General features: G+C 34.1%; 3 protein-coding genes across 3 annotated transcripts; all 3 read right to left on the bottom strand.

Annotated features, from left to right (window-relative positions):
- Window positions 1-1,647: 1,647 nt before the first annotated feature.
- On the bottom strand, window positions 1,648-4,764 carry hoxc11b (homeobox C11b). Its single transcript, XM_048172784.1, has 2 exons — window positions 3,834-4,764; window positions 1,648-2,989 (listed from the first exon to the last, which is right to left on the bottom strand). Exons 1-2 carry the CDS (start codon window positions 4,492-4,494, stop codon window positions 2,760-2,762), a joined length of 891 nt encoding a protein of 296 aa, XP_048028741.1. The 5' UTR covers window positions 4,495-4,764; the 3' UTR covers window positions 1,648-2,759.
- A 6,141-nt stretch (window positions 4,765-10,905) lies between these two features.
- On the bottom strand, window positions 10,906-13,120 carry hoxc12b (homeobox C12b). Its single transcript, XM_048173703.1, has 2 exons — window positions 12,284-13,120; window positions 10,906-12,074 (listed from the first exon to the last, which is right to left on the bottom strand). Exons 1-2 carry the CDS (start codon window positions 12,897-12,899, stop codon window positions 11,836-11,838), a joined length of 855 nt encoding a protein of 284 aa, XP_048029660.1. The 5' UTR covers window positions 12,900-13,120; the 3' UTR covers window positions 10,906-11,835.
- Window positions 13,121-20,964: 7,844 nt separating this feature from the next.
- hoxc13b (homeobox C13b) lies at window positions 20,965-25,559 on the bottom strand. The gene is made up of 2 exons (XM_048172859.1): window positions 24,909-25,559; window positions 20,965-22,447 (listed from the first exon to the last, which is right to left on the bottom strand). Exons 1-2 carry the CDS (start codon window positions 25,432-25,434, stop codon window positions 22,188-22,190), a joined length of 786 nt encoding a protein of 261 aa, XP_048028816.1. The 5' UTR covers window positions 25,435-25,559; the 3' UTR covers window positions 20,965-22,187.
- Window positions 25,560-26,982: the final 1,423 nt, after the last annotated feature.

Consider the following 26,982-nt stretch of genomic DNA (forward strand, 5'->3'; position numbering starts at 1 on the left):
GTGCTATTTTTTCCAACAATGGACTGTACTGTTGTAGTTAAGTTGCAAGTTATGTTGTTATTTGGAAACCCACCCCAGAACAGTACAAGCTATAAGGAAGGATATAAGAAATAGTGAAAGCATAGAAAAAGACATTGTTGATGCTACCATGAGACACCACTCACTCACCAACCACAGGCTTCTGGTGGGGATGTAGACCTGAACTTGATGAGAGCAGCAACTGGTAGCTAGTGCAGTGAGATAAACAGAGGTCTGACTTGGGCTCAGGGCCAAGTCCAAAGTCACAGATCAAGCAGTGATTTATTAGATTTGTTTTACAGACAGGGCTTAGATTAAGCCAGGATTAGGCCTTAGTACAGTTAGAACATTTGAGTAGCTTTGATAAACTTGACTTTGAAAAAAACATTACTAGTGTTAATATTGAGACAAAACAATGGCACTGACATATTTAAGATTTGCCAATGCAATTTGCTTTCAGCTAAAACAGCTCAAACATGCATTTTAGTCTGGGACTTGCCTTATCTGTTAAACAATGGGTGAGAATTAAATAGTTTGGGTAAACTAGGGCAAAAACAGATTCATACTGACTTCATACTTTAGAGAATGAGACAGATATAGTGCTCTGTGCTAAATCATGCTTATTATTCCCCAAGAGCGTGATCCATGTAAGTCTACATGTCATGCTAAAAAAAAACAATGCTTCTAACCATTAGTAACCACAGGTAGCGTTATGGTTTTGGGAAACACCGAATCGTTGAACGACGCTTATAACCGGTAACGATGCTTTTAAGAACGAAGGAAAGAAAGAAAGAAAGAAAGAAAGAAAGAAAGAACAGTAACGTTGAGTTGTGTGCCAAAAAGCCCCATTCCGTGGGCCACATAGAGCTGCTTTTTTTAGGAGTTTCTCCTTGTCCAGACATGTCATAACAGACGATTCTTGACCTTTCTTAAGCGAAGATCGCATGTTTTTGCTGTTTAGGCTATATTCACTGCACTATTATCAAAACAATATTTTTTATAGCCTATTTTAGGTGTAGACGTTTTGTTCATAGGTTTGATGTAGGCCTATGTCGTAAAAACATGAACTTCTGTTTTTTTTTTTTTTTTTTTTTTGTTTAAACACCGACTTGATATTTTCGTACATATTTTACATATGTACAATTTTGTGAAAGCACTACAACTGCAAATATAAAATGTACCTTTCTCTTTCTGACAGCATGAAAGAATGTCGGTAGGCTGAAAAATAACCCTGTGCCTTTATGACAGTGTCTAGACTGGATGAGTTTTCAAAGGACAATTGAAAAGTTATTTTAGTGCTCACTTCCCACTTCACGCTCTGCCTTACACATTTACACATCTAGGACACGCCCAAGAGAATATGTGGTTTTTCTAGGCTGTACAAAGCACACACCTGGCTTTAACTTACTAACTTAATGAATTCCTTCATTGTATTTTTTTTTTTTTTGACAAAGCGCAGATGACCCTTTCCCTTGTGAAAAAAAAAGTACCATACTTTTAAAAAGAAAGCTTAAGGAAATAATATACTTTAAAATGATATAAGTTCTAATTGAATATAATGGTTTCAGACACTTAGACCTATTGCATGCTATTTACAATTAGATTAAATGTGTTAGTTTAAATTGATATGCAATTAGTTGATTTAAGTACAATTATGTTTTATATATGTTAATTATACTTTATATGTAATTTCATAATTCTATTTGATATATAGTTAAAGTGTACTGTCGGATACTAACAAGTATTTGTGGTAAACTAAAATATACTTTAATGCCATTTATATTTATGCTTTTATGACATGTTAAGTGTAATTACGGATTTGTAATGACGAAATTGTAATTTAGTACATTATATTAAATTCAGTATGTTTTCACTTCTTCAAATGTATATCAAATAGGCCTAACACTTAGTAATAATCAAGTACTTTATGTGCTTTAATATGGAAACACATCAAAATAACTGTACTTCTTTATAGCAGGATGACAAGATTATCACAACATAATGACTGAAAATCTACTTTAAAGTAAAATGTTCAATTTGACGTTATTACAAAGTGCACTTTTAAAAAGCGAACTCTTCTAAGTATACTTAAATGGCCTTTTATTAATATTATATAATTTGTAATTAGTTTTTTTTAAAGTGTACTTTTAAGATTTGAAGTACACTACAAATTCACATTCAGTACAATTAAGCGCATTTCTTTTTCACAAGAGTTACCAACAAATATGACAAATTATTAATGTATTGTTTAAATAGGACAATCCGATGATTCTTATCTTGAATTATCGGAAAAACAACATTCTTAGTCATACATATTCATATCTGATTGTAATGTACTGGGCTGTTTTAACATACGAGTTATATTTTTTTTCAAATATTTATGCATATGCAATTGTATGTAACCCTTTTTCCAGTTTGGGAAACGCAAACAATACAGTGGTGTTAAGAGACATTAAATACTGCAGTTGTTCACATCCTGATGAAGCAGAGCCGGCAGCAGCAACGTAATAATAATGAGTACTTTTGCTATTTGGTGTATGATCTTACAATCTCATTGTAATATACTACAAAATAACGAAACATGCTTTTTCTTTGTCTCCGAGTTAATGCAAATATTCGTTTCTATTTGCACGCCAGTATATCTCGGAGAAACATTCACTGAAGTAGGCTAAGAAAAACAAATGATCGGTTCCGTTTCCTTTCAAAAGTCACATTTCGTCCCTCGAAGAAAAGTTCACAGTTCACAATGGGTTTCCAGAGAAATATTGCAGGTGATCTCGGCATAACTTCTTTTCCTTCATCCTTCTGTTCTGGAACCAAATTTTGACCTGTCGGTCAGTAAGGTTTAACATTCTGGAGAGCTGAAGCCGCTTCTCTTTGTTGATATAAACATTAAAGAAGAATTCTCGCTCGAGTTCTCGGATCTGAAACTTGGTGTATGGACATCGCTTCTTCCTCATTCGTAGGGCAGCTAAGAGCAAAGAAAAAAAAAAAAGAAAAAAAAAAGAGAGAGAGAGAGAGAGAGAGAGAGGTCAAAACCGCCACATCAATGCTAAAATCAATTAAAATTATTGGCTTTATTTCATGTGTATCACTAACTTTGATGAAAAACTAATTTTAGTAACGGTGTAGAATGTAATCTATATATTTGTTACTAAATAATCTATAAATTAATTAGTAAAAAAGCATGTAAAATATTAAAACTTTGGCCGTGCCTTTTATGTCGCTTGCCACCATTAAATAAACAGCAATAGTTAATGACGTATTTGAACATATAGAATAAATGGAGATAACGAATTTTACAGTCTACATATATTAAAAACGATACACTAATAAGTGATTGTGAACGGGTTTGCTTTCCCTATAATGCATTTCTCAGAATAAAGTCATATATACTTACAAAAACGCATTAAAACGTTTTGCTAAATTATAGAATTATATTTTGAAAGGTTTTCGCTGTGGTGGGTTTTACTTACACTGGCTTCTCTCTACTCAGATGCTGAAAGCAATGTTTTGCTCAATTGCTTTTTATTATTGGCCGCTAAACATCTCTTTAAACGTTCGCTGCAAGTTCATGATCAAAGTTGCTATTTGTGACCATTGCTCCCTCTCACAATTTCACAGACTAACAGACTGTGTGAAACATGATGTTTTTTCAAAGACCTTTCCCATTGTAAAAATTCTTCCCGTTCAAAGAAAAAGCTTTGTAGGTTATAATAAAATCCCTTGAATGCTTATAAAACTCCACGTAAAATCTAATACACAAAACACCGCTCTACTCTCTCTCTCTTTTACAGCGACGAACACTTACTAACCGGATTTGGTTTGGTTGTCGTTTTTTGTCCCCGAAGAGGTTTCAAAAGAACCCGAGGTTGTGTTTTTGTCGCTCTCGTGCTCTTTCTCTACATCTACAGCACTGCGGAGGACTTGAGAAGCGGGCTCAGGCTTTCCAGAGCCTTTCTGTAAACAGTTATCTTCCAGTCCACCATCTGGTCCGCTATGGGAACAGTCAAAAAAACGACCAAAACTTTGCGGGAAAACGTTGGTCTTTCCAATGCTGGAGTAAAAGCCAGTGCTGGAATGGTTACCCTGGTGGTGGTGATAGTGGTGGTGACTGTTGACATTTTCGTTCTTCATAAACATTTCTGTCATGGTGGCTGACGGCGGAAGGCAATCTCTGTCCTCCTCCGCAAAACAAGATGAATAGTTCCCTCTGTGGTGCCACTTACCCAGCGGATTCAACTCATATGATAAATCCCTGACTGGCGGAACTTGCGTGAAGTTAGTGGAATAGGAATAAGTGATTTGCCGTGACTGGGCCTGTGGTAAAAACGAAGAAACGGCAGAAAATTCTGGGGTGTAATAGGTGCTGGGGAGATAGAGTTTTGAGGCGCAGCCTGCCCGCTCTCCAAACTCGGAAGTCCTTTGTTTATGAGACTGGGTGCAGAAGTTACCTAGATTGAAAGAGTTAAACATTATTCCCTTCGGTTCTCCGTTGGATCAAAATGAATGCTTTGGATCCGAACAGAAGAAAAATTTGGGAAGGCGAGATGACGCGCTATCCCACTTACTCGCCCCAAGACACGTGATCGAAAGTAGATATTCTCGTATATCAATTTGAAAACGCTGCATACGTAGGAGTGGTCCATGCCTGTTTGAAAGACGACGAGAACATGAAGACTTTTTTTTTTTTTTAAAAGTACATAACATTTCAATCCAAGTATGTACTTGCGTAACACCATGGCATATTATACACATTTGCAGGTCAGTGTTACATAATAGTATTCAATAATATTGTAAGGAATGTGCCTTGAGTGCATAAATGGAATTAGCTTTCTGGCTTTCTGACTGCCTTCCCTCAGCCATACTAACAAGAGTTAAATCTCCGAAATGCAATGGGATATATATATATATATATATATATATATATATATATATATATATATATATATATAAATGTAACATCATGATGTATGATTCTATATGTATACATTCTTTTTGTTTCTGACAAACACAATTGTGACCCTGGACCACAAAACCAGTCATGTTTTTTTATTTTATTATTATTTTTTTAATTGAGGTTTATACATCATCTGAAAGCTGAATAAATAAGCTTTATGGTTTAATGTATGGTTTGTTAGGATAGGACATTATTTGGCTGAGATACAACTTCTTGAATATCTGGAATCTGAGGGTGCAAAAAAATGAAAATAAAATAAATAAATAAATAAATAAAATAAAATTTTGAGAAAATTGCCTTTAAAGTTGTCCAAATGAAGTCCTTTAGCAATTTATATCCACTCATAAAAATACATTTTGATATATTTACCGTATGAAGTTTAAAAAATATATTCACTGAAGAAGATCATCTTTACTTAATATCCTAATGATTTTTGGCATAAATAAAAAATCGATAATTTTGACCCATACAATGCATTGTTGGCTATTGCTACAAATATCGACTTATGACTGGTTTTGTAGTCCAGGGTCACAATTAATTAGTTTGAAGGTCTTGATAATTAAGGGTTGGTATTTGGGTCAGTTAGGTTTTCAGTCCTGGTTCTACATGGATCCACAGCACTTTCACCCTTATCTAACACACCTGATTCAAACCATCAGCTCACTTGGCAAAGAGCTTCATGAACTGTGTCAGAAAAAAAGAGACATGCAAAATGTGCAGTACTGTGGGTCCACAGGCATGAGAAGGCCATTTTAAAAGTCTTTCATTTAGAAAGCTTCTATTAGAAAGCTGACTACAAGATTTGTCTCTCTGTTTCATTGAGGCAACACCTTTGTTATCACGAAACAAGCACTACACATGGCAGGAGTGTGAAATCATGGTTAGAATAGCATAATTTTAATTGGATGAGAGGCAAACTTTTCAACTTGCTTGCTTGAACTGTAAGTAGTTTTAAGTATTAACTAGGGTCATGCATAACCAAGATAACAAGGTCAAGAATAAATGAACAGCAGCAATCACAACTTTTAAGAGCTGGAAGAGAGAGGAAGATAGTTTGAAGAATGTGGGAAACTGAACAGTTCTGGGGCACCATTGACTTCCATAGCCCAAAGCAGCCTGGTTACAAAGTTTCTTCAATATATCTTCCTTTGTGTTCAGCAGAACAAATACATTTATACAGGTTTGTAACAACTTGAGGGTGAGCAAATGATCACAGAATTTTCATTTTTGGGTGAAATATTCCTTTAAACATAATTTATTTATACAGCACGTTACGCATTTAAACTGCAACAAAACATGTCAACAGCAGAAATATGCGCAAAACAACAACAAACATGTTGTTTTCATGTTTTATGGGACAATCCATAGACATTATTTTTATTTCACTCTGTTTCCTGTTGCTGGAGGCACAATAGCAGTTCAAAAGTTGGATGTCTGGCTTATCAGACACTCGTGATTAAACTTAGAAAGGCCTACAGCAAGACCTGAACAGACCACGGGCCATGAAAGAATACCCTACTATTTCTGCCTGAGAAGTAGATGCTATTCTGAATCCTGCCTGCCGTCTAAAATGTGTAGCCTGCTATTTGTGTGCCTCCAGGGACGCGATTGGGAAATAGAACGAAGGTTCCGATGTGCTCACAATAGAATTTTACAGTTGAGAATTCAGAACATGAACATTTTCAGAACATTTTAAAACATGAAAATAGGCAACATGGCAAGCTAATAAAATGTTGGAATAATTCCAGCATTAGAATATGAGCTTATAATATTGTCTTCTTACAGTGTGGTAGCGAAATGCATGGTTGAGATGTGCGTGATGAATTCTTAATTGATCTGGGAGATTATTTAGATATTTGATAATTTCTCCCTTGATTTTTGCTATGATTTGTAGGCTACTTAGACAATAAACCGAACACCATAAGCTATAGGTGCACACACAATTATTTAATATTATGTGTTTGTGTAACCACTCTAAGTCATCGATGACAGTCATCTCATTTAACGAAAGTGTTTGTTGTTTTTGATGAACGTTAAAGCCACTACAACATGCACTCCATTAACAACACAGTATATTGTTGCTAAATCATTGATAAGAGCAATTTTTCCCTGGAATAACCATTTTGAGAACTCAGCAGCTGGAACGCGTCCATTTTAAACTTCATTGGTTTAATAGGCTACTTGTAATTATTAGAGCATGCTTGTGGTATGTTTAAAGTCTTGTATAATAAATATACAATAGGTTGTTTTTTTGCGTGGTAATGTTTTTGCAACAATATTTGTGCCACATGAACTAGAAACTACTTGAAATTGTTTTTGAAAGACATCTCTGGCTCACCAAGGATTTATTTATGATCAAAAATACAGAAAAAAAAAATTTTTTTTTTTTTTTTTTTTCTCTATAATGTTAAAATGTAATACATTCATGTGACGTAAAGCTGATTCAGCAGCCATTACTCTAGTCTACGTCTAGAAATGACCTTTTTCATTTGATTTGGTGCTTAAGAAACATTTCTTATTATTACTAATGTTGAAAACAGTTGTGCTGTTTAGCATGTTTGTGGAAACCGTGAATACATATTTTAGGAATACTTTGACAACAATTTGGGTTGATTTATTTATTTATTTTATTTTTTATTTTTTGTAGCTAATTTAAAAAGAGAAAAGACGTGTGAAGCCGCCATTTAGGCCCACTTTACACATACTTTGAGACTGAACACTCAAACAAACAAAAACTCGCAGAGCCAGTGAAACATAATATACGAAATATTTATTTTAATTTATAAAAATGATTGCATTCGTTGTAAGTCATTACAGAAACGGAAATGTAAAGAAAAATGCTAAACGTTAGTGCAAAAGTTAAGTGATGAGCAATACATTCCAGAAACAGAAACGTATGGTTTAAATGGGTACAATTGGCGAACATTCAAATTAAATAGCCTAACAATAATTCTTTCGGCGGGAAATGCGTTTCATTCCTTTATTCCTTAGAATGTGCATTTCCTTAACGAGTCTTCATTTCCAACAGTATTCGGTTGCAGTAAGCCATGGCACCCCGTTGTCTCTCACTTTATGATGTTTAATTTCCTCCTCTATTTCCTTCCGTTTTAAATTCAGAGAAAGAACATTGCTGGTGTTTGAAGTTGCATTTCGAATCACTTCAGATATGTTAGCTATATGTCCTGTTCTTATTGCAAAATAGTTTATTTCTTTCCAATACACCTCTTAGGCCATTTTCTTGTCACACTAAATTGTTGTAAGTTTAATTGTATTGTCTTCCTTCTCTACACTGACAAAACAAATAAAAAAACCCGAGTCTAAACTCAATAGGACAGATCGTTCTTTAGGTTTTACCTAATAGTGGTGATTTTACTTATTTACATGTCTTAAACTTCAAAAGTCGTAACGTTAATTTAAAATCCTCAAGATTATCAAATATAAATATTTTATTGATTAGTAAATGAGAAAACAGCAACTGAATCTTTTCCCAAGTGACCTAAAATGTGCTTTGTAACATTAAGTCAGAAATTATATTAGTTTTGATTAAATCAACCTGTCAAATTAAGTAATCTTTAAATAAACAAAAGTAATTTTGGTTGGAGATGAAGTAAAAAATAGATTCTGAAAAAATTGGTAACCTGCAAATAAACATAAGATAAACAGAAATGTGGCGTGTACAGCGTGTTATCCACGGAAACTTGAATTCTTTCTCTCAGACTATGAAAAAATCTCTCACTTGAAGCCGACGATTCGCTTTATATTAGAAAAACAACGGCCAATGAAGAGATTAGAGGCGTGGGTTGACTTTAAAACATCTCTGTATTTCCACGTGAACACAATGCCCAGTTCTCCTATTAAAATAATATAGCCATGTTTACGTTCAGTAAAACCGGACTGACATACCTTTAATAACAGCGGCACACTGCAGATTACTCGTAATAAACCGCAGGAATCTTTTTTTTTTTCTCACTCGTGCTTTTAGTTTCAACTGGACACGCTAAAGCCAGTGATAATCAAAGGAAATGAGACTAGAAGCATAAAAGATTACATCTCAGAAAGTCTCTTAAATTTCTTTCAGCGTATAATTACCACGCGAAATGCAAATATAAACTTACTAGGCCTAGATATGCAGTACTAGGAGATCGTGTTGGAGCACATAATCTTTTCTGTTTGGCACTGTTGTAGCCTGATCGCATGAAAATGCGTATGAATAGCACGCATTGTGTAATATCTTGCAAGTTATACGCCAAAATGAGTTTTGACGTACATATAATACGCAGTTTTTCGCGTGCATATGATAAGCTATATGCACTTTATAGCGTATTATACACGTAGCCTACCCCACACCACTAATCATACCCAATGGGTTTACAAATCGTATGCGCGTAAAAACTCATTTTGGCGTTTAAATTGCACGATATTATAAAATGCGGGTTCAGAAACAAGTCAAGAAATCTAATGATGCATTTCATTTCTACTTGTTAGATTCACAATCACTGCAAAAAGTTGTAATCTTATTATCCTAATTTAGTTTAGTTTAGTTGGTGTAAGCTAATATATTTAGGTTGATTAGGTGATACTATGTATACATAATATTTTTTGACTTATATAATTCATTAAATTCGCAGGTTATTTATCCTAATTAAATGTGCCTGCCATTATTTGCCCTATGTTGCTATTGCAAAAACTGAGTAACAATGATGTTTCCTGATTTCTCTTACGTTTAATAAAGGTAAAAAAAGAAACATTCTTGTATGTCTATTTTTTTTATTATTATTATTCATCAAGAAGCTAAATTAAAATGTTTAGAAGACATCTGCGAGGTTTACTCATTTTATCTCACTGAAGCTCAGTGTCTCGCTAACCCTCCCACTGCCACATTCAAGGTCTGTGTCAATGCCACAGTCAGACTGGCTGCTGTAAAGACGCCCGAGTCTGTCTCATAGTCGAATCCGCGGGTGTCCTAACCGTTTAAAATAAGGACATTTATTGTGAAAAACAAATGAGAGGTGTTATCATGCATGCTGACGATCAAAAACGTTTTTGAACTTTGACTATGCACGCAGCTTTAACCTGCCTTAAGGCGGCAAAGCATCCTTTTTAAATAACCTCATAACAGGACATTTGGGACATTGGGAGTGTACGTAAATAAATAAATAAATAAATAAACATTACTGATTGGATATATTTTAGAGTGAAACGTAACTATGAACGTGTCAAAAAACAAACTTCCAACATGTTCATATTTCCGACTAAGCAAATTAGGCTATTGCACGAATACTATAGATGCCACATGTATCAAGAACAAATCTTCCTTTTCAGTAGTCTATCATTTAGAAGCATATATCACTGCTAAAACTATAGATACAGTAGCCTACTCGTGCTTTTTTCGACAGACGGAATATGTTATTTTTCTTTTGTATTAAACTGAATAATGTAAAAAAAAAAAAAAAAAAAAAAAAAAAAACGTTATGTCAGACAATAACAGAGAAGAGAACAGTTATTAGGTATAATCACATTTTACTGGAAATTAACTGAACACTTACACTGATATCATTTAGCATGCATTTGCACCAAGGTTAAACAAACCCAAGACATTGCACTGATTATTAAACGCCATTACCCACAACAGTAGTATTACCTGTACTCCTTTTTAACAAATAAACCATTAAGACAACTGCCAGCACTAAGAAAGATGGCAGTGAATGTTCAAAACACGAGCATTGTTGTTTCATGCAAATCACAACAAAAGCTTGACACCGTCCATGTTCTGCACTTTGGTCTGAACTAAAAAGAAATGACAAAAAATGCAGATCATAATTGCATCTTGAAATACAAACTACAATGAGCCTTAATACCGTCCGGAGGCTCTGATAATAATAATAATAATAATAATAATAATAATAATAATAATAATAATATCTTATATCTAATAATAATATCTAATAATAATACATTTTTCTCTTTACCCTGGCAATATACAGTTAACAGATTTGACAAGCATTTTTTTGCACATAACAGTTATGTTTAGGAGTGAGGGGTTAAGGGTGCAGGATCATGCTTATATTGCAGTTGAAAATTAAATATATAGGCTGGTCTTTTCTTTTTTACTAATCAGCTATTTCGTACGAAACGTACAATTTGTATAAAAAGAAAGCATGTAGCTGCACCTCTAAACTCACCCACAAACTTAACCCTCAGTGAGAAAATGTACCGGTGAGGTCGCACGAATAGATTTAACCAATTTGCAGAAACATAAAATAGTTAGAAAATGGCATGAGACTGTGTTGAATGATTTGACATTTATAGCTTTGCTGTTAGTGTCCTTGAACGTGAACGCCCGCTTTGTGAAGAGGACGTTTCCTTAAATCTAGACCATGTTACGGAAAAATTGAAAGCATTATTAATATTATTATATTCTTAACACTGTTGTTGTGTAGTAAAACTTTCAAGATTCACGTCTGGTGAATGCACACGGCTGCAGGGTGTTGTGTAAGGACAGGCGTTACTGTGGTAAAACCGTGGTAGTTACTTAATTGCTCAAGCTTCAATGAGAATCATCACGATCTCCTAGTACTGCGTATCTATCGCACGTGTATATTTTTGTAGGCTATTTGGCGTGATATTTATACGCTGAAATTACCTTTTGCGATGGTTATTTTTTATACGCTGAAATTACCGATGGTTATTTCTGCGAATAAATAGCACGCCAAATAGAAACAGAAAATCGGCTTTTGATACGCACTTCTCTGTGCATAATACATCCCAGATCAAATGAGTAACATCAAACAATCAGCAATCCATTCAGATAACCCGATGTTCAATGAATCATCTCAGTCAGGAGGATCACCTTCGCTTTAAAAGTAATACAACGCCTGTTCCCGCATCAAGAGCCTTTTCTTCTTCATGCGACGATTCTGGAACCAAATTTTCACCTGTTGGTCCGTGAGATTTAGCTGGTTAGACAGTTCCTTCCTCCGCTGTCTAGTGATGAACTCATTGAGGATAAACTCGCCCTCTAATTCATTCAGCTGAAGTTTTGAATAGGGTTTACGCTTCTTTCGGGTGCGTGTGAGAATTGGGGACCACAGCGCACCTTAGAAACAAAAAAGAAGAAAATTCTGTAATGATTTTTGTTCATGTTTGCTTAAAAGGCAAGCTATGCGTACAAGCTACGAAATTCACTTATGTCTATTTGAAAGTGCACAATGCCCAAAGATTTGGAACTCCTTTTAGAGAACATGCATGATTTCTCTTCAAGATCTTCTCATCTAGACATAAAGACAAGACTTTATAAAGACTCACCTCCGTTTAGGGCTGCAACACTTGCGTGGATGTCAGGGGATGTTAGTGAATGCGTGATGTCTGATGGGGTCTTGGCCCCCTCGTTAAGGATTGAAGAACCAGAATCTGATTCAAGTGACCGACAAGATGGAGGATTTGGGGTTAAATATTCGGCAGTTGTTAAGCAGTCATATTTGGAATGACTTCCTCTGTTGTCCATTCCGTTCACATTTTTCAGTCTGTTCTCTGAAGAAGTGGATACTGACGAGTTTTCCCGTGCTTCCTCGTTTGATTTAAGATTGGTACTGTTATTGTCACCACCACCGCTGGTGGCGCGTGTACTCTCACTATAAAAACATTTGTTGTCTTCCTGCAGAGGAATGTCGAATGATTGATTGTATGTAGAGTTTATGGAAACGGGGCCGCTAACATAAGATTGTGGGTATCCAGTGTATGGTTCCGATGGGTTCCAAGGCAAAGAGCAGACATTGTCCCTTCTTGAGAAGCGGAGGGTATGTCCTAACCCCGCTAGCGGTCCCCCCGACGCACGAACATTGGAGAGATATCGTGCATCTTTTGTATGAATGTTAACGAATTGTCCAACAAACCCGGGATTAAGGAAATTATGCTCGCCCATTTTGGCGGGCCAGACTAAGAGTTTATAGTTTATAGCAAATCTGACATTTAATGTATAGGGGGACCAGGCTGCGCCCTATTGGCTGTATATAGTGGTCACATGACACTGGTTGCAAGTGAGTTGCAGAAGGTGCCACCCACTGTGCTTCAAGTCTGACAAAGTATTAACCTTGTTTTATTAGTTTTTTTATTAGTTTAGCAATGCCATTAAAAATCTCAAGATCCATAATGGTACTAAAAACATATTTAAATCAGTTAATGTCAGTTCAGTGGTTCTACCTTAATATTATAAAGCGGCGAGAATAGGCCTACTTTTTTGTGCGTCAAAAAACAAACAAACAAACAAACAAACAAACAAAAAAAACGACTTTTCAAAAAATATAGTGATGGGCCGATTTTAAAACACTGCATCGGAGCTTTAGGAATCGAATCAGTGATTTGGATCTCCTATCAAACGGCTAAACTGCTGAAATCACGTGACTTTGGCGCTCCGAATCACTGATTCGATTCGTAAATCTCCGAAGCAGCGTTTTTAAATTTAGTTTTTTTGGCGCACAAAACGTATTCTCGTCGCTTTCTAATATTAAGGTAGAACCACTGTATTCACATGAAATGATTTAAATATGTTTTTAGTACCTTTATGGATCTTGAGATTTTCATTGGAATTGCTGTCTATAGCGGCCTCACTGAGCCATCGGATTTAATCAAAAATATCTTAATTTGTGTTCCGAAGATGATCAAAGGTCTTACGGGTGTAGAACGACACGAGGGTGAGTAATAAATGACATTGTTTTAATTTTTGGGTGAACTAACCCTTAAAAGTCTGTGAAACTGGGGGAGAATAATTTACAGATTTTTATAATTTCTTATTTTGTCAGCAAACATTCTCATTTCTTACATGAATTCAATGAGAGCATCAGGTGATTTGAAAGTTTAAATGAAGTTATGTTGAGATGCTTTATTTTAATATTTGAAAGCATAGATTAAAGCACACAAAGCAAATCCAGGGTCAATGAAATGTTCTTATGTTTACAGTACGGTATATTAAGAGTGTTCGGTAAGTTACTCTAAAAAACGAATGAATTACTAGTTACTAGCACATCTTCAACAGTGTAATTCGATTACTGTACTTATTACTCTCTCTAAAAAGTATTTAATTATTACTTTCTGAATCCCTCAATCTCAACCAGTTGAACAATACAAGACATGAAACTGCTCTTTTAATTATTTCAAATAAATAGAAAATTTCATAAATAATTTTTGAACTGACCAAAGTATTTAAAGGAAGGTTGCATTAAAACATTACACGTTAAATTTTTCACTATTGTTTTATTTAGCATTGTTCTATAGTCTATACACTATTTAATGCAATTACATCAGAAGTACCTGAAATTCAAAAAGTAATTAAAAGTAATCCCTTTACTTTTCCAAGAGAAAAGTAATTAAAATGCACTAATTAATTACTTTGTAATGCAGTACACCCAACACTGGTATATTTGCATTAACCATGCTATACCACCATACAAATACATTTATAAAATTTAACATTCAACACTTCTCTCTCAAATTATATCACTTTAAAACCAAATTCCATTCAGTGGTTATAACTCAAGAGTTGGTTTGCGTCAGCTGGCTATTATAGCCAGTCATTTTATATAAAGCAGAACGCGTCCCCCATTACTATGCCATCGTGCCATCTTCACCATTAAAGTTCGTCTTAAGTGCGAAGCCCAGACATTAAATTGAGAGCAATTGCATAAACAAATTACACAGAGAAAATTCGTATAACCTCACCTCATCTCTTTAGTATCTAATTCATCACAAACAACTATACATTAAATACACAGTGTTTCATGGAACTGTACAAATAAGTAGGAGTTTTATTTGTACTAATAAGTATGGGTTACAAATAGGTGTACATTCAGGGTTTGTATAAGACAAAGTAATCTGATGCATAACTGGAAGAGTAAACCAATAATGGCACACTCCATCTTCCTCCTCACGGTATAATAGTATAGTATTTCACTCTTTGCCTGAAGCGTAAACATTTGAAAATAAATTTCATGACAAAATTTACGCCTGAAATTAAATAGTTCACCAATTATGTGATAATTTACTCACCCTCATTTCGTTTCAAAACAACACGATCTCCTTAGTACTGCGTATCCACTGCACGATTTTGTTTGTATTTAGCATGATATTTATACGCTGAAATTACTTTTTGCGTGCATATGATACACAATGGGTAGAACTAGTGGTGTGGGGTAGGGGCGTATTATATGTAGGCCTACGCCAAAAGTGCGCGTTACATGCACGTAAAACACGTGCGTATCATATGCACGACAAAGTTCATTTCTGCGTATAAATAGCACGCCAAATACAAACAGAAATGCATGCTATATAACACTTTCGTTCATCTTCGGAACACAAATGAAGATATTTTTTAATAACAGCCTATCATAATTTTTGTGCAACCAAAACAAGCATGTAAAAAAAAAAAAAAAAAAAAAAAAAAATCCGTGAATCGAACTTGTTCGAACATCCAAAACTTCTGATAAGCCACGATCGCTTATAGGCTTTTTGAATGGCACGGTTTGTGTGCTGCTCCCATGTCTTATGGGTTTGCAACTAATTAACTAGAAATGAACGTGAGTACCAATGAGAATTATTAAATGCCTTCCCATAACATATTTTACAAAAAAATAACATGTTTTTTCTCTACAGCATCTTAACCAGTAATGTTAACAAATCTCTAAAGGGCTGCCGCACCCGGTTCCTCTCTACAAAGCTTTGTTGTCCTTGAGCTTCCCACTGGCTCTGTGTCGGTTCAAGGTCACTGTCTAGTACATTTAAACAACAGTCTCTGAGTCCGTGGACTTGGAATTACTTGGAATGTGGCATTCCTTCTATGACATCCTCTAACACCACAGACGCCCTTATTTTAAAAACTTGTAACGACAATCCCTTCATAATTCCATTATCTAAACCACAAATTGTATAAGGAAGCTAAATGTAAAGTTAATGCAATGATATAGATCAATTTAATTGGAACACTTTACTAAAATATTATCCAAATTAACATCGATATTGAGACCATTTGAGACATTTTTTGTACGCGTGTGTGTCTGTGAAAGAGAAAGACATTGAGGGCAGAGACAGAAGCTAACAACACCAACAAAACTGTAAGTATGAAATATTTAAAAATATTTATGCTGTTAGAGTGAAGAATAGACCTATGACAGGGAAGTAGATGTTATTTAATTGCAGAAGCAAGAGGCCAAATAAGCAATCTTTTAGAATGAGTATATCTGTTTGTCCTCTGAGTGTTTTAGTAAATTAAAATTATGAGTTACAAGCAACTTTTACTGATGATGTGTTGTATATATGTATGTATTACCCCCATCTCCCTTCCTCCGCCCTCGCTCTTAACCTTTACATTTACACTCTTTCCCCACTAGTGGCAGTCATAGACCATATTCTAGGTGTTCTTTTCTAAATTGTGCATTGCCAATGGTCACTCAAAATAGCTCATAGGCCTATGTTAATTATCCACAAGAGAATCCTATATATTGTCATTCAATTAAAAAAAACAAACAAAACAAAAACAAAACAACAACAACAACTTAACATACATTAAGAAGCCAAATTTTACTGTTGACGGATAATTGTATTGCAGTTTTTTTCAGTTGCTAACAAGCATTGTTCAATACCGAAACCACATTTTCAAACCTCTTCACACAGTCTGCATTACCAGCATGAATGTTGGCCAAACAGTTAATCTCACCTACAAAACTCACTCAGACAAACATAACACTGGCAATAATTCTCATTCAGAAAACATTTCATTCACAACACACTGACCTAAAAACACTAACAACAGGAAGCATTACATAATTGATGAACTTTTCTTTTTTAAAGTTTCAATGATTTTCCACATAAATCAGTTCTTCATATAGAATACTGTAACAAAATTTCAGTTTATTGAAAGCATTTGTAACACGAATGAATCAGAAATTAATCAAAATTTCATTTTTTTATATGAATATAGTACTTGAAAATTATAACCAAAAGGTGAAAAAAGAGGGAAAAAACTCCAGGGCTGCAATGATAATAAAAAAAGAATAAATAAAATACATTCTACACATTACTGTAACAACGTGTAGTTGTTCATTATAGTAAATTACAGTGCTCTCTCTCCTGCATTTGGCCACAAGTTCTCATCAACATCAAATCAATAATCAAAAATATGATTCGTTTTTTAATTTTTGGCTATAAAATTGAGAATATTTTAAAATAATTACTGCATAAATGCTTGGAATTTGCCATCATTCTGTTTTGAATGTGTTTTTAATCATTTTGAATGAAGTGTGTTAGCATTAGAAAAATATGCTGAAAATACATAGTATTTTGCATGTTGTGGAGTACGAATGGGAAAAGAGTTCCTGAATTTTGAAAAGTGTGGTCACTGAATGCATTTTGTCTAAAAGCAATGAAAAATGGTTCACAGTTTGGTCTGCATTGACTTCTGTTTTGCTGACTGTGTGAAGAGTTTTGAAAATGTGGTTTCGGTATTGAACTGAAAAAACTGAAAAAAAAAAAAACTGTAGTATGAACAATTGTCATGCAATTATGAGGAAATGTAGTCATGGTATAGGCCTGACCACAACTTCATAAAAAAAATAAATAAAAAAAAGTCATTTTGGAGTCTGGAGGCACACATGAAAAGAGTGCATAGTTTTTGTCAATGACATCTTAATGTTAGACATCAGAAGGGTCTACTTCTTGTCTGGCCAACCAGTAGACCACATAGTCCACATTCTTGACCTGTTTAAAATAGTGGCAAACAATTCTGTTTACATGCTGATGAGATAATAGAAGAAAAAGTGGAGAAATATAGGCTACCTATGTGTATAATAATTACTGTTTAAATCTAAACGATCAATTATTAACCAATATTTTAGTCAACTTCCCTGATTTTAGCTATTTATAATATAATATAATATAATATAATATAATATAATATAATATAATATAATATAATATAATATAATATAATATAATATAATATAATATATATATGAGCTAACCCACAACTAAGAAAAGTTTCTTTTTAATAATTTTACAGAATGCATGGACAATAAAAAGACAGACAGATGTGTGTCTGCCAATGTGATGAGGTTTCAAAGAAGGGCAGGACAGTCAGATCAGTTGAGAAGAAAATGTTGAAAGCCAGGCCTCAGAAAACTTTTGTGTTGTTTTTATGGAGCCATTTTGCAACTAAAAGCCAAAGGAAGTGTGTGAAGCCTCTGGGCCCACCAAACCTGCACCCTTTAGGGTTAACAACATTCATTTGTCACCATTGTGACTCTGATTGAGAACATTCACACAACTCACACACATTGACAGTGTTTTTTGTTAGACCTACATGTTTTGTACACAGGTACACTAGAGTCAAGTGTTCATTAAGCATAAATACCGTTAAGAAAGTTTGTTCTTTACAAACACTCCTGAGTCAAACTCACAGTGGATTTGAGTTATAGTCAGTCACAGAGAGGCATTGTTTTGGATTGTTCTTATGGATTGCTTCAATAAACCTATTTTTTGAAGCATATTGCATAATGTGGCCTCTGTTTTTGGTTCTTTTGTTTAATTGAAACTTACCCTAGCATGTGTTACAACCTACCCCGGTAGTGGGGTAGATTCTTACAAAGGCACACCATGTATTTGACACCAACTCATAACGGCTGTGATATTCTTGCATAGGTTTGCCTTTTGTAGTAAAGAAATAACAATTTGAGCAATCTAGCTCAAAATTATAATATAATATAATATAATATATCATGTAAGCAATAAGGTAGTTGCGAAGCAGAGTTTTACCTGTGACTTATTCCCCTTTACCTGTGACTTATTCACGATACAGCACTATCCTCGAGTACCTTATTGCTTTTATAAAACGGTTATAATTTAACCCTTTCATGCATGAATTATTAAATCACAAAGTAATAATTTTTTGTTTTTAATGTTTGTTTTTACTTTTAAACAAGTGAAAAATCATGCCAATAAATTTTCTCCCCAATATATTTTATTTCGATGGAGTTACATATCTGTCCACTGTAGTGGACACCATGCATCAATGATATAAAAAGTGATTCAATAGAACTCAATGCTTGGTCTAAAAAAACCTTTAAAACATGCATGTTTTTTAAAACATTTATAAGAGCAAATGTATGAATGCAAATAAGAAGACTGACACCCTCTAAGTCGTCTGAAATTTTTCTATGAAATGAACATTTCTTATCAGACTCCTATGTATAGGTGTCTATATAAGTACCAGTATTTCTGAATGGGATGAGGCTGGGATTTAGCGGGTTTGATGTAAAAGTATTTGATGAACGTATAGTATGTGCGGAGAGCATTCACTCAACATCATTATCTCATTTTTGACAGATGTGACTTTTAGATTCTTTTGCATCAGAAGTCTTAGTACGACGTTAAATAACAACAATAATGAGGCTATTTGAAAAACATAATATTCTATGTCTCTAAACTCATTTTATTACTTTAAAATTGGCCAACTTTTGTTTAAAAATATTAAAACCAGTATCATATGTGAGCACAAATACACACATATGTACAGTAATAATTTTTTGTTTTTGTTTTTAATGTTTGTTTTTACTTTTAAACAAGTGAAAAATCATGCCAATAAATGTTCTCCCCAATATTTATTATGATATGTGAGCACACACACACACACACACACACACACCCTCAAATGCAATCATACACACATCCATGTCCTAGTATATACCTACAATTTTTTATAACGAAATAAGACTGTATAGGCCTAAGCACTGAAATAAATTATAAAATTTGAAGACTATTACTGTTTAATACAACCATTCAAGTGTAAATTATATCATAATTTTAACTAAATCATACAAATAAGGAGGAACCATATAGGCCCAATAGGCATAATATACCCTTTGGTGCATGACATCCACTGTAGTGGACAGACGTATTTTCTGTCACAGAGAAAAATGTACTTTTTTTTTTTTTTTTTTTTTTTTTTTTTGTTAAAATCTGGATTACATCCTACATCCTTACATCCTATTTATCTGAAAAATATTCTGGTTTTCTGAGAATATAAGGATTTAACAAGTATTCCTGAGGTGCATCTCCTCTTCTGTCTGCCTTTTTGATTATATGATGTAACATCTCAGGACAACAAAGATATACAAATACACTTATTAATTGGAATCATAGACAAGGCTTTGGGTAGGCTATTCACCACTTACTGGTCGGGACATGGTTCTACAACCTAAATGGTTAAAAATGGCTTCCAAATATCTGTCCACTGTAGTGGACACATGCATGAAAGGGATAATATAATATAATATAATATAATATAATATAATATAATATAATATAATATAATATAATATAATATAATATAATATAATATAATATAATATAATAATGAATTATCGATATAGTGTGAGTTTCTCAAAAGTTTCGTTAGCCAAATACGGTCACAGGTTCTGTCGTTACCAACAATGTTTAACAATTTATCCTTTCCTGACATTATAGTTCCGAAGAAAATTCGCACACTGCATCGCAAACTTGTGTGGTTGGAACTACAGCTCTTGACCTGTGGATAGAAATATTTCTTGTTAGTATGACGTGTGCTAACATGCTAACATGCATATTATGCATAATATGCTAATTTGCATAATAGCATATTATGCATAATATGCATATTATGCATAATATGCATAATATGCTAACATGCATATTATATTTATATTTCATTCATTTTAAATATACATTTCAACCCCAGAGTATCACGTAAGTGCAACGCTATCTCACAACCAATTCGTACATATTTTACACAGTGGCTAATTCGTACGAATTCGTACGAATTCATACATTTTCCCTAAACCCCACTGACTGGTAGGTTAAGATGCGGGATTAGGGGTAGGTCATTCGAACGAATTCATACGAAATAGCCACCTTGTAAAATATGTTCGAATTGCTGTGAGCGATTAATCATAACAACAGAAGAAAGATTATGGATATGAAACCTGTACATTTAATGTATAGACACATAGACAAGTCGACATCATTTAAAAGTAAAGACCATCTATTATAAAGTACAATGACAATAGAGTAAAATATTTTACATATACCGGAACTTATGTTTAATGTTCACATTTCAGCAATAAATGCACAATAAATATGCTGTCCATGGGCTTTTGTATATCACGCATCAAGGCCCTACCATGTCGTAACTTAAGGTTTGTTACATTTCACTCAACCATAGTGCAGCATAAGATGACAAACGACTAGAAATAAACGTGTACGAAAATATGGCCCAGGTGCTTTGTCACTGAACTTATTTTCTGCATATTATTTTCACTTATGTGCAGTATGTTTTTTATTTATTTATTTTAAAATTATTAATAAAGTTCCAATTGATCTCCACTGTTAATAAGAGAGATACTTCACTTACAATGAAATTGCATGACAATATTGGGGAACAAAAATGTTAAAATAAGAAAGTATTTTTTTTTTTTTTTTTTTTTTTTGGCGATCAACAAAGTATTTATGTAAACACTTCTTAACAATTAATACGTTTCTATAAAACAAGAACATTTTATGACATATATGCACTTGCTATAAAATGGAGCAAAAACGCTAGGGAGAAAAGTACACAAAACATTGCTGCAAAGCTGACAATTAACAATCAATGGATGACTTTACGTTTTGATGGACAGAACATTTTGATATAGGCCTACAATAATTACCATTCCAGTTGTTTTTTAAAGTCACAACCTTCTGCAATAGAACAAAAGCTACGCAAATAAGACAAGAATTTTCAAATCTGACACACCATAGTCTTAAATTATAAATAGCAGTGATAAATTTAACAACAGCAGTCTTGTTTACACCATGTTAATATCGAACGCAAAACCAGCGAATCACACATAAATAGTATGGGGTGTTCTTCAGTAAAAATGAACAATCATCAGACCTCATAGGCATTCCAGAATATGTTAACTGATTCTTTAATATAAGATGAATGATGTTGTGACTCCTCTCTGGAAACTTATCTATTACTGCAATGTAAGGCTACTGCTACTGCAACTGTAATGTATGCCATCTTTTTTGCCATATGTTCAGATGTTAGATCCGTTGAATGTGGAATGTGTTTTTGTTTTTGTTTTTGTTTTTGTTTTTGTTTTTGTTTTTTCTGCTTGAATGATGAAATTGTTCGCGCAAACAACGCTAATCAAATAACATGCATGACTTTGCTTGGCTTTGATTTACACACGAACTTCTTGTCCTTGACACGGCGGTTCTGGAACCAGATGGTCACCTGGCGTTCGGAGAGATTGGTTGTGGCGGAGATACGCCTTCTTTTGTCTTTGGTGATGAACTTGCTGGCTGCATACTCTTTCTCCAGCTCCTTTAATTGAATTTTAGTGTAAGGTACCCTCTTCTTACGACCGCGACGATACCCATTAATCTCGGTCTGGTGTGGCACCACATCTGCAAAAATGGTGTAAGACGGGAAGAACAACTTAGAAATTCTGACCAAGAGTTTAATTTTGCACTTACAGTCCGAACTTTTTAGAGTTAAGGGTTCAGTGCGTTTGTTGTCTGTGAGTCATCTAATCTGATTTGATCGTCGTTGGTATAAGAAAATTCGTTGTTTTAAATGAACCTTTTCAAACAGATTGGAAATGTTTACAATGAGCTGATACAAACAAGCGATTTTTAAGTGAGGAATTCTAACTCCAACACTAACTTTTACTGCAGGCTGTATGTCTAGTCTGAGACATTATCACTTTCGTGAATCCCGAAAGAAAGGCCTAAACTTGAATATCGTTACTCGCGATTTATTTTTGTGTCGTCTAGGCCTACTACATATTCCACATCACTGAATTATACAATTACTTAACGAAATGTTATGAAACAATAGCACACATTAATGTGATTAACACTAATTTTCAGTTTGTTCTTTAAGTAAATCCGCATACATATCTTTATACGTGTCCTCAGTAAGCAAAATCTCCACTTTTCTCCACAATGGTACCAATGTTTGTTTTTTAAATAATTGCAAGATTATTAATGAACATTAAAGAATATTAAACCGCATAAAGCACCCTTTTCCATATCAAAACACAGAGAATATAATTTAATTTATTCTCCACATTAAGTCCAAAGCTCGCTGGGAACTACAGTTGTACCATTGGTTTATTCGCCCTACTTTTTTCATAAATATGACTTGGTGTGTCATAATTTCTGCTTTATATCATAATTATGATTTACTAAAGCATGATTTCCCCCCCCCCCCCCCCCCCCTTATGTGGCGGGAATGGACATCCATTGTGTTTTTCAGCCGTTTCCCTCCAAAATGGCTCATAAAAAAACTTTCTTATATTTTCTAGAAGATGTTTTCGTTCTAGAAGATGAAATCCATTTAAACCCTTTATTACCGTTGGTTCATATTCGCCCTAATTAATTTAATCTAGTAGACTGTAGACAGCAAAAGACTGTAGAAGCATGAAGGAATTAGCCTACATTAATCTGAAGCAAAGAAACCAAGTTTAGAAGAGAACACGCAATTTTGTTATGTATAGATCACAAATAATAAATAAATAAATAATAAATATAAATAAATAATAAATGAGTAAATCGAACAATCTGTATGTATGAGTCATAAACAATAATGGTAATAGTAGGCCTATTTGTCAAGGCAGAAGATATAAGATGATATATTTAAAATTGTAACTTGTCCAAATATTGTACATTTGCAAATAAATATTTAAATCAATGCGGATTCATTGGACTGTTTTTTTTTTTTTTTTTTTTTTTTTTTACAATATCCAAGTTTGAGTTGGGAAATCTATATATATATATATATATATATATATATATATATATATATATATATATATATATATATATATATACCTTATGGGCCGACTTTGTGCCATTTTGTTTGCTGTTTTGCTTTGTGTTCTTTTGTGTTTATGTGTGCTTTGTAGAATTTGTTTCTGTTCAGTTTGAGTTATAATTTGCTTTTGTCTTCAGTTACCTTATGTAAATATTCTTTGTAAATAACCTAAGGGAAGTAGGGAGTGTGACGCCATTTATTTTTGCATATAACTTTATTCTATGTTTTGAGTTAAGGCAGTTAGGGAAGTTACTTTGTAATTTTCTTTGATGCTCTTTTTTTTTTGTTTGTTTGTTTGTTTGTTTTAGGGAATTGAGAGGGTATTTAAATTAGTTACTTTTGTTTGTTATTTTGGCCTGGTCCACTCCTGAATTTAATCCCTTTGTTTGTTTATTTTCATTATATTGTGTTAATAAATCTACCTTTGTTGAAAATGTTATCATCGAGTGAGCACACATTCATTTATGTTACTGCTGGCCCTAGACGGTCGTAACTATATATATATATATATATATATATATATATATATATATATATATATATATAATTTTAGGATATAAGGCCTTTAGAGTCTTGGGCTGCGTTTTCCAAAGCCAACTGTGGTCGCAAGCTCCATTTAACTCTATTGATGGAACTTGCGACCCAGTTGGCTTTGGGAAACCCAGCCTAGGACTCTAAAGGTTTCATCAATAGTAAAATTGAACTTTTTTGGGAAACGAAGCCCTGATTGGTTACTTGGAATATTAATACAATTTATAGGCCTAGGCCTATTGTTTAAGTAAAATGTATCAAAATAAAATAAAAACATCAACTCTGAAGTTTAAATAAGCTACATTTTAAATTGACACCTGCCAATCAACGTCTCGGTTAAGAATGAATCTAAGAACTATTACGGAAAACCACTATCGGGTACAACAACGAGGCCTTCATGAACATATTTAAGATTGAAATGTTCAGAAAGTCACTACTCTTCAACTCCAATACTGCAAGTATAGATTATCATAAATTATCAAGTATAAATTTATCATTTTTGCTGATATTTCATTTTACCCGAACACTGTGAATTCCATAGGTGGTTAAAATGTGTTTGATCCTTAGAACAATATCGTTGCTCATCACAGCCGTTCGACAGTGCCCACTGCTGATAACTGTCCATAGGAAATAAAGTTTCATGCCGTGACTCTGGGTGCGCGCTGATTCCTGGTACAAGCGGGACGTCCAGATAGCCGGAGACAGTCTTGAAAGAGCCGGCAAAGCTTGAGTAAATAGCAAAATCTTTGGATCTACTGGAAAGCTCTTCAGATTGAAGCACGCCGCTTGGTTCCAGGTATTTTTCTGGATTCTGTTGAGAGTACGAAAGACGACATCCATAATATGGACTCCCAAACGGGTATCCGTAGCTTAGTGGTGTGCCCGATGAGGTCTGGGGCGCAGGGCATTGCCAGCCAGTATCTTGTGCCGTGATATCCGGGTACACTGTACACTGGTGATTCGAGAAGTTGTGGCGCCCCAGTGCAGGGTGCGAGATAAAATCACTGCAACGAGAGGCAGGATTGCTCCCACTCAGTCCCTCCATGGTTTTGTTTTTATGAGAATTACTTTCATTCGATTTTTTTTCTTCTTCTTCTTCTTCATTACACGTAAAACAATGTGTCCGCCCAGCGTCAGTGCAGAATCAGCGAAATCGTCATTGGTTGTCGATGCTTTTTAAAACTAGACTGACACCTCACTTCCAACCTAATTTTCTCCGCGCACGCATGCGCGTCATTAAACCCTGTTTCACTATTAAGAATAACAGGTTACGCTACTGACTTATGCTATCGAGACAAAGCGAGTAAGGGAATTTCTTACAGGGGAAGATGCTCAGTATCACTGACCACAAAACAGTCATCAAAAAAGAGAAAGTTCAATGGCTTGCAAATGTATATGAGGCAAAATGATGAATTTTTTTTAGAATTACTCCAAGAACAAATAAATGTTATCGCTTTTTTGGAAAGGTAATAGAGAAGCATTAAGATCAATCAGATAAATTAATCCTAAAGTTTTTGCAGACACTGAATGAAAATATTATAGGCCAGTGCAAATGTAGGCCTATCTTGATATTTGTTTTGAAATATTTAAATTTGATATTTGTTTGAAGAATCTTTTTTTTATTTTTCGTAGCACTGGCCAGACAAGTTGCGAATTTGGAAATTTGGATTTGAGAAGTTTTGTTAGTTTTTTGTTAGTTTTTATAAAAATAAATAAATAAATAAATAAAAAATAAACACAATACATAAGAGTTTGTCCTAAATACACAATAGTCATATCAGTTTCGAAATAGTACAATTAAAAAAAGGTGATTATCCGGAACAGGTGGGAATTAGATGTAGTGTTTTAGATTGTTAACTGTGAAAAAAGTAATAAAATGAACAAAGAATAGACGAGGATGTAAGAATACTTCGTTTCATAAGGTGTTCATGTCAGCTTTTTTAACGAAAGAATCACTGTGAAATTCTGAGTTTAGAAATTCATAACCAGCCCTGTCTCTTCATACATATATGCATGCATACATACATACATACATACATACATACATACATACATACATACATGCATACATAGGCCTACATACACTTAATATTTTGATAGTACATGTTAATTGCACTTAACTTTAAATACTGAGTAACTTAACTCATATAATTCGATTAAAAGTAGGCCTATAGGTTACTGGTAGCGCAAGTAATCTAAATAATGGCTTATCGTCCAAATGCCATCAGCTGCAAGGAAATCCAAGGTCAAGGTGGAAACATAGACAAAGAGTCTCATAACACGTCTAGACAGACAGGAATGAACTTCACACTTACATTGTCGAGTTCACGTGCATAATAAAGTTGTAGACACTTGCTTATTGTCCTCAATTGTCCCTTCCTATGTTTAATTGTACACTACTAATCATCACTAAATCTGTCAGAGGAACCTTCGATTGAAACTTTCCCATCGGCCAAAATATATTTAGACTTTAATGTATATACTGCCCTAAAAAATCTCGGAATTTCTAGAATTTGCCATGTTAAAAGTGTCCAAATAGGAATAATGTGTGAGGCACCACTTTACATTGAATTTCAGTTCGTTTGGTCAACAA

This window comes from Megalobrama amblycephala, linkage group LG21 (genome assembly GCF_018812025.1).
Source record: "Megalobrama amblycephala isolate DHTTF-2021 linkage group LG21, ASM1881202v1, whole genome shotgun sequence".
In the NCBI taxonomy this organism is placed as follows: Eukaryota; Metazoa; Chordata; class Actinopteri; order Cypriniformes; family Xenocyprididae; genus Megalobrama; species Megalobrama amblycephala.

Excerpts from the sequence above, each read along its gene's own strand:
- hoxc11b (XM_048172784.1), bottom strand. The coding sequence starts at position 4,494 with ATGTTTAACTCTTTCAATCTAGGTAACTTCTGCACCCAGTCTCATAAA. Across the intron at positions 2,990-3,833 it reads CGACAACCAAACCAAATCCG|CTGCCCTACGAATGAGGAAG; the intron begins GTTAGTAAGTGT and ends CTTTGCTCTTAG.
- hoxc12b (XM_048173703.1), bottom strand. The coding sequence starts at position 12,899 with ATGGGCGAGCATAATTTCCTTAATCCCGGGTTTGTTGGACAATTCGTT. Across the intron at positions 12,075-12,283 it reads TGTTGCAGCCCTAAACGGAG|GTGCGCTGTGGTCCCCAATT; the intron begins GTGAGTCTTTAT and ends TTTGTTTCTAAG.
- hoxc13b (XM_048172859.1), bottom strand. The coding sequence starts at position 25,434 with ATGGAGGGACTGAGTGGGAGCAATCCTGCCTCTCGTTGCAGTGATTTT. Across the intron at positions 22,448-24,908 it reads ATGGAATTCACAGTGTTCGG|ATGTGGTGCCACACCAGACC; the intron begins GTAAAATGAAAT and ends CCATTTTTGCAG.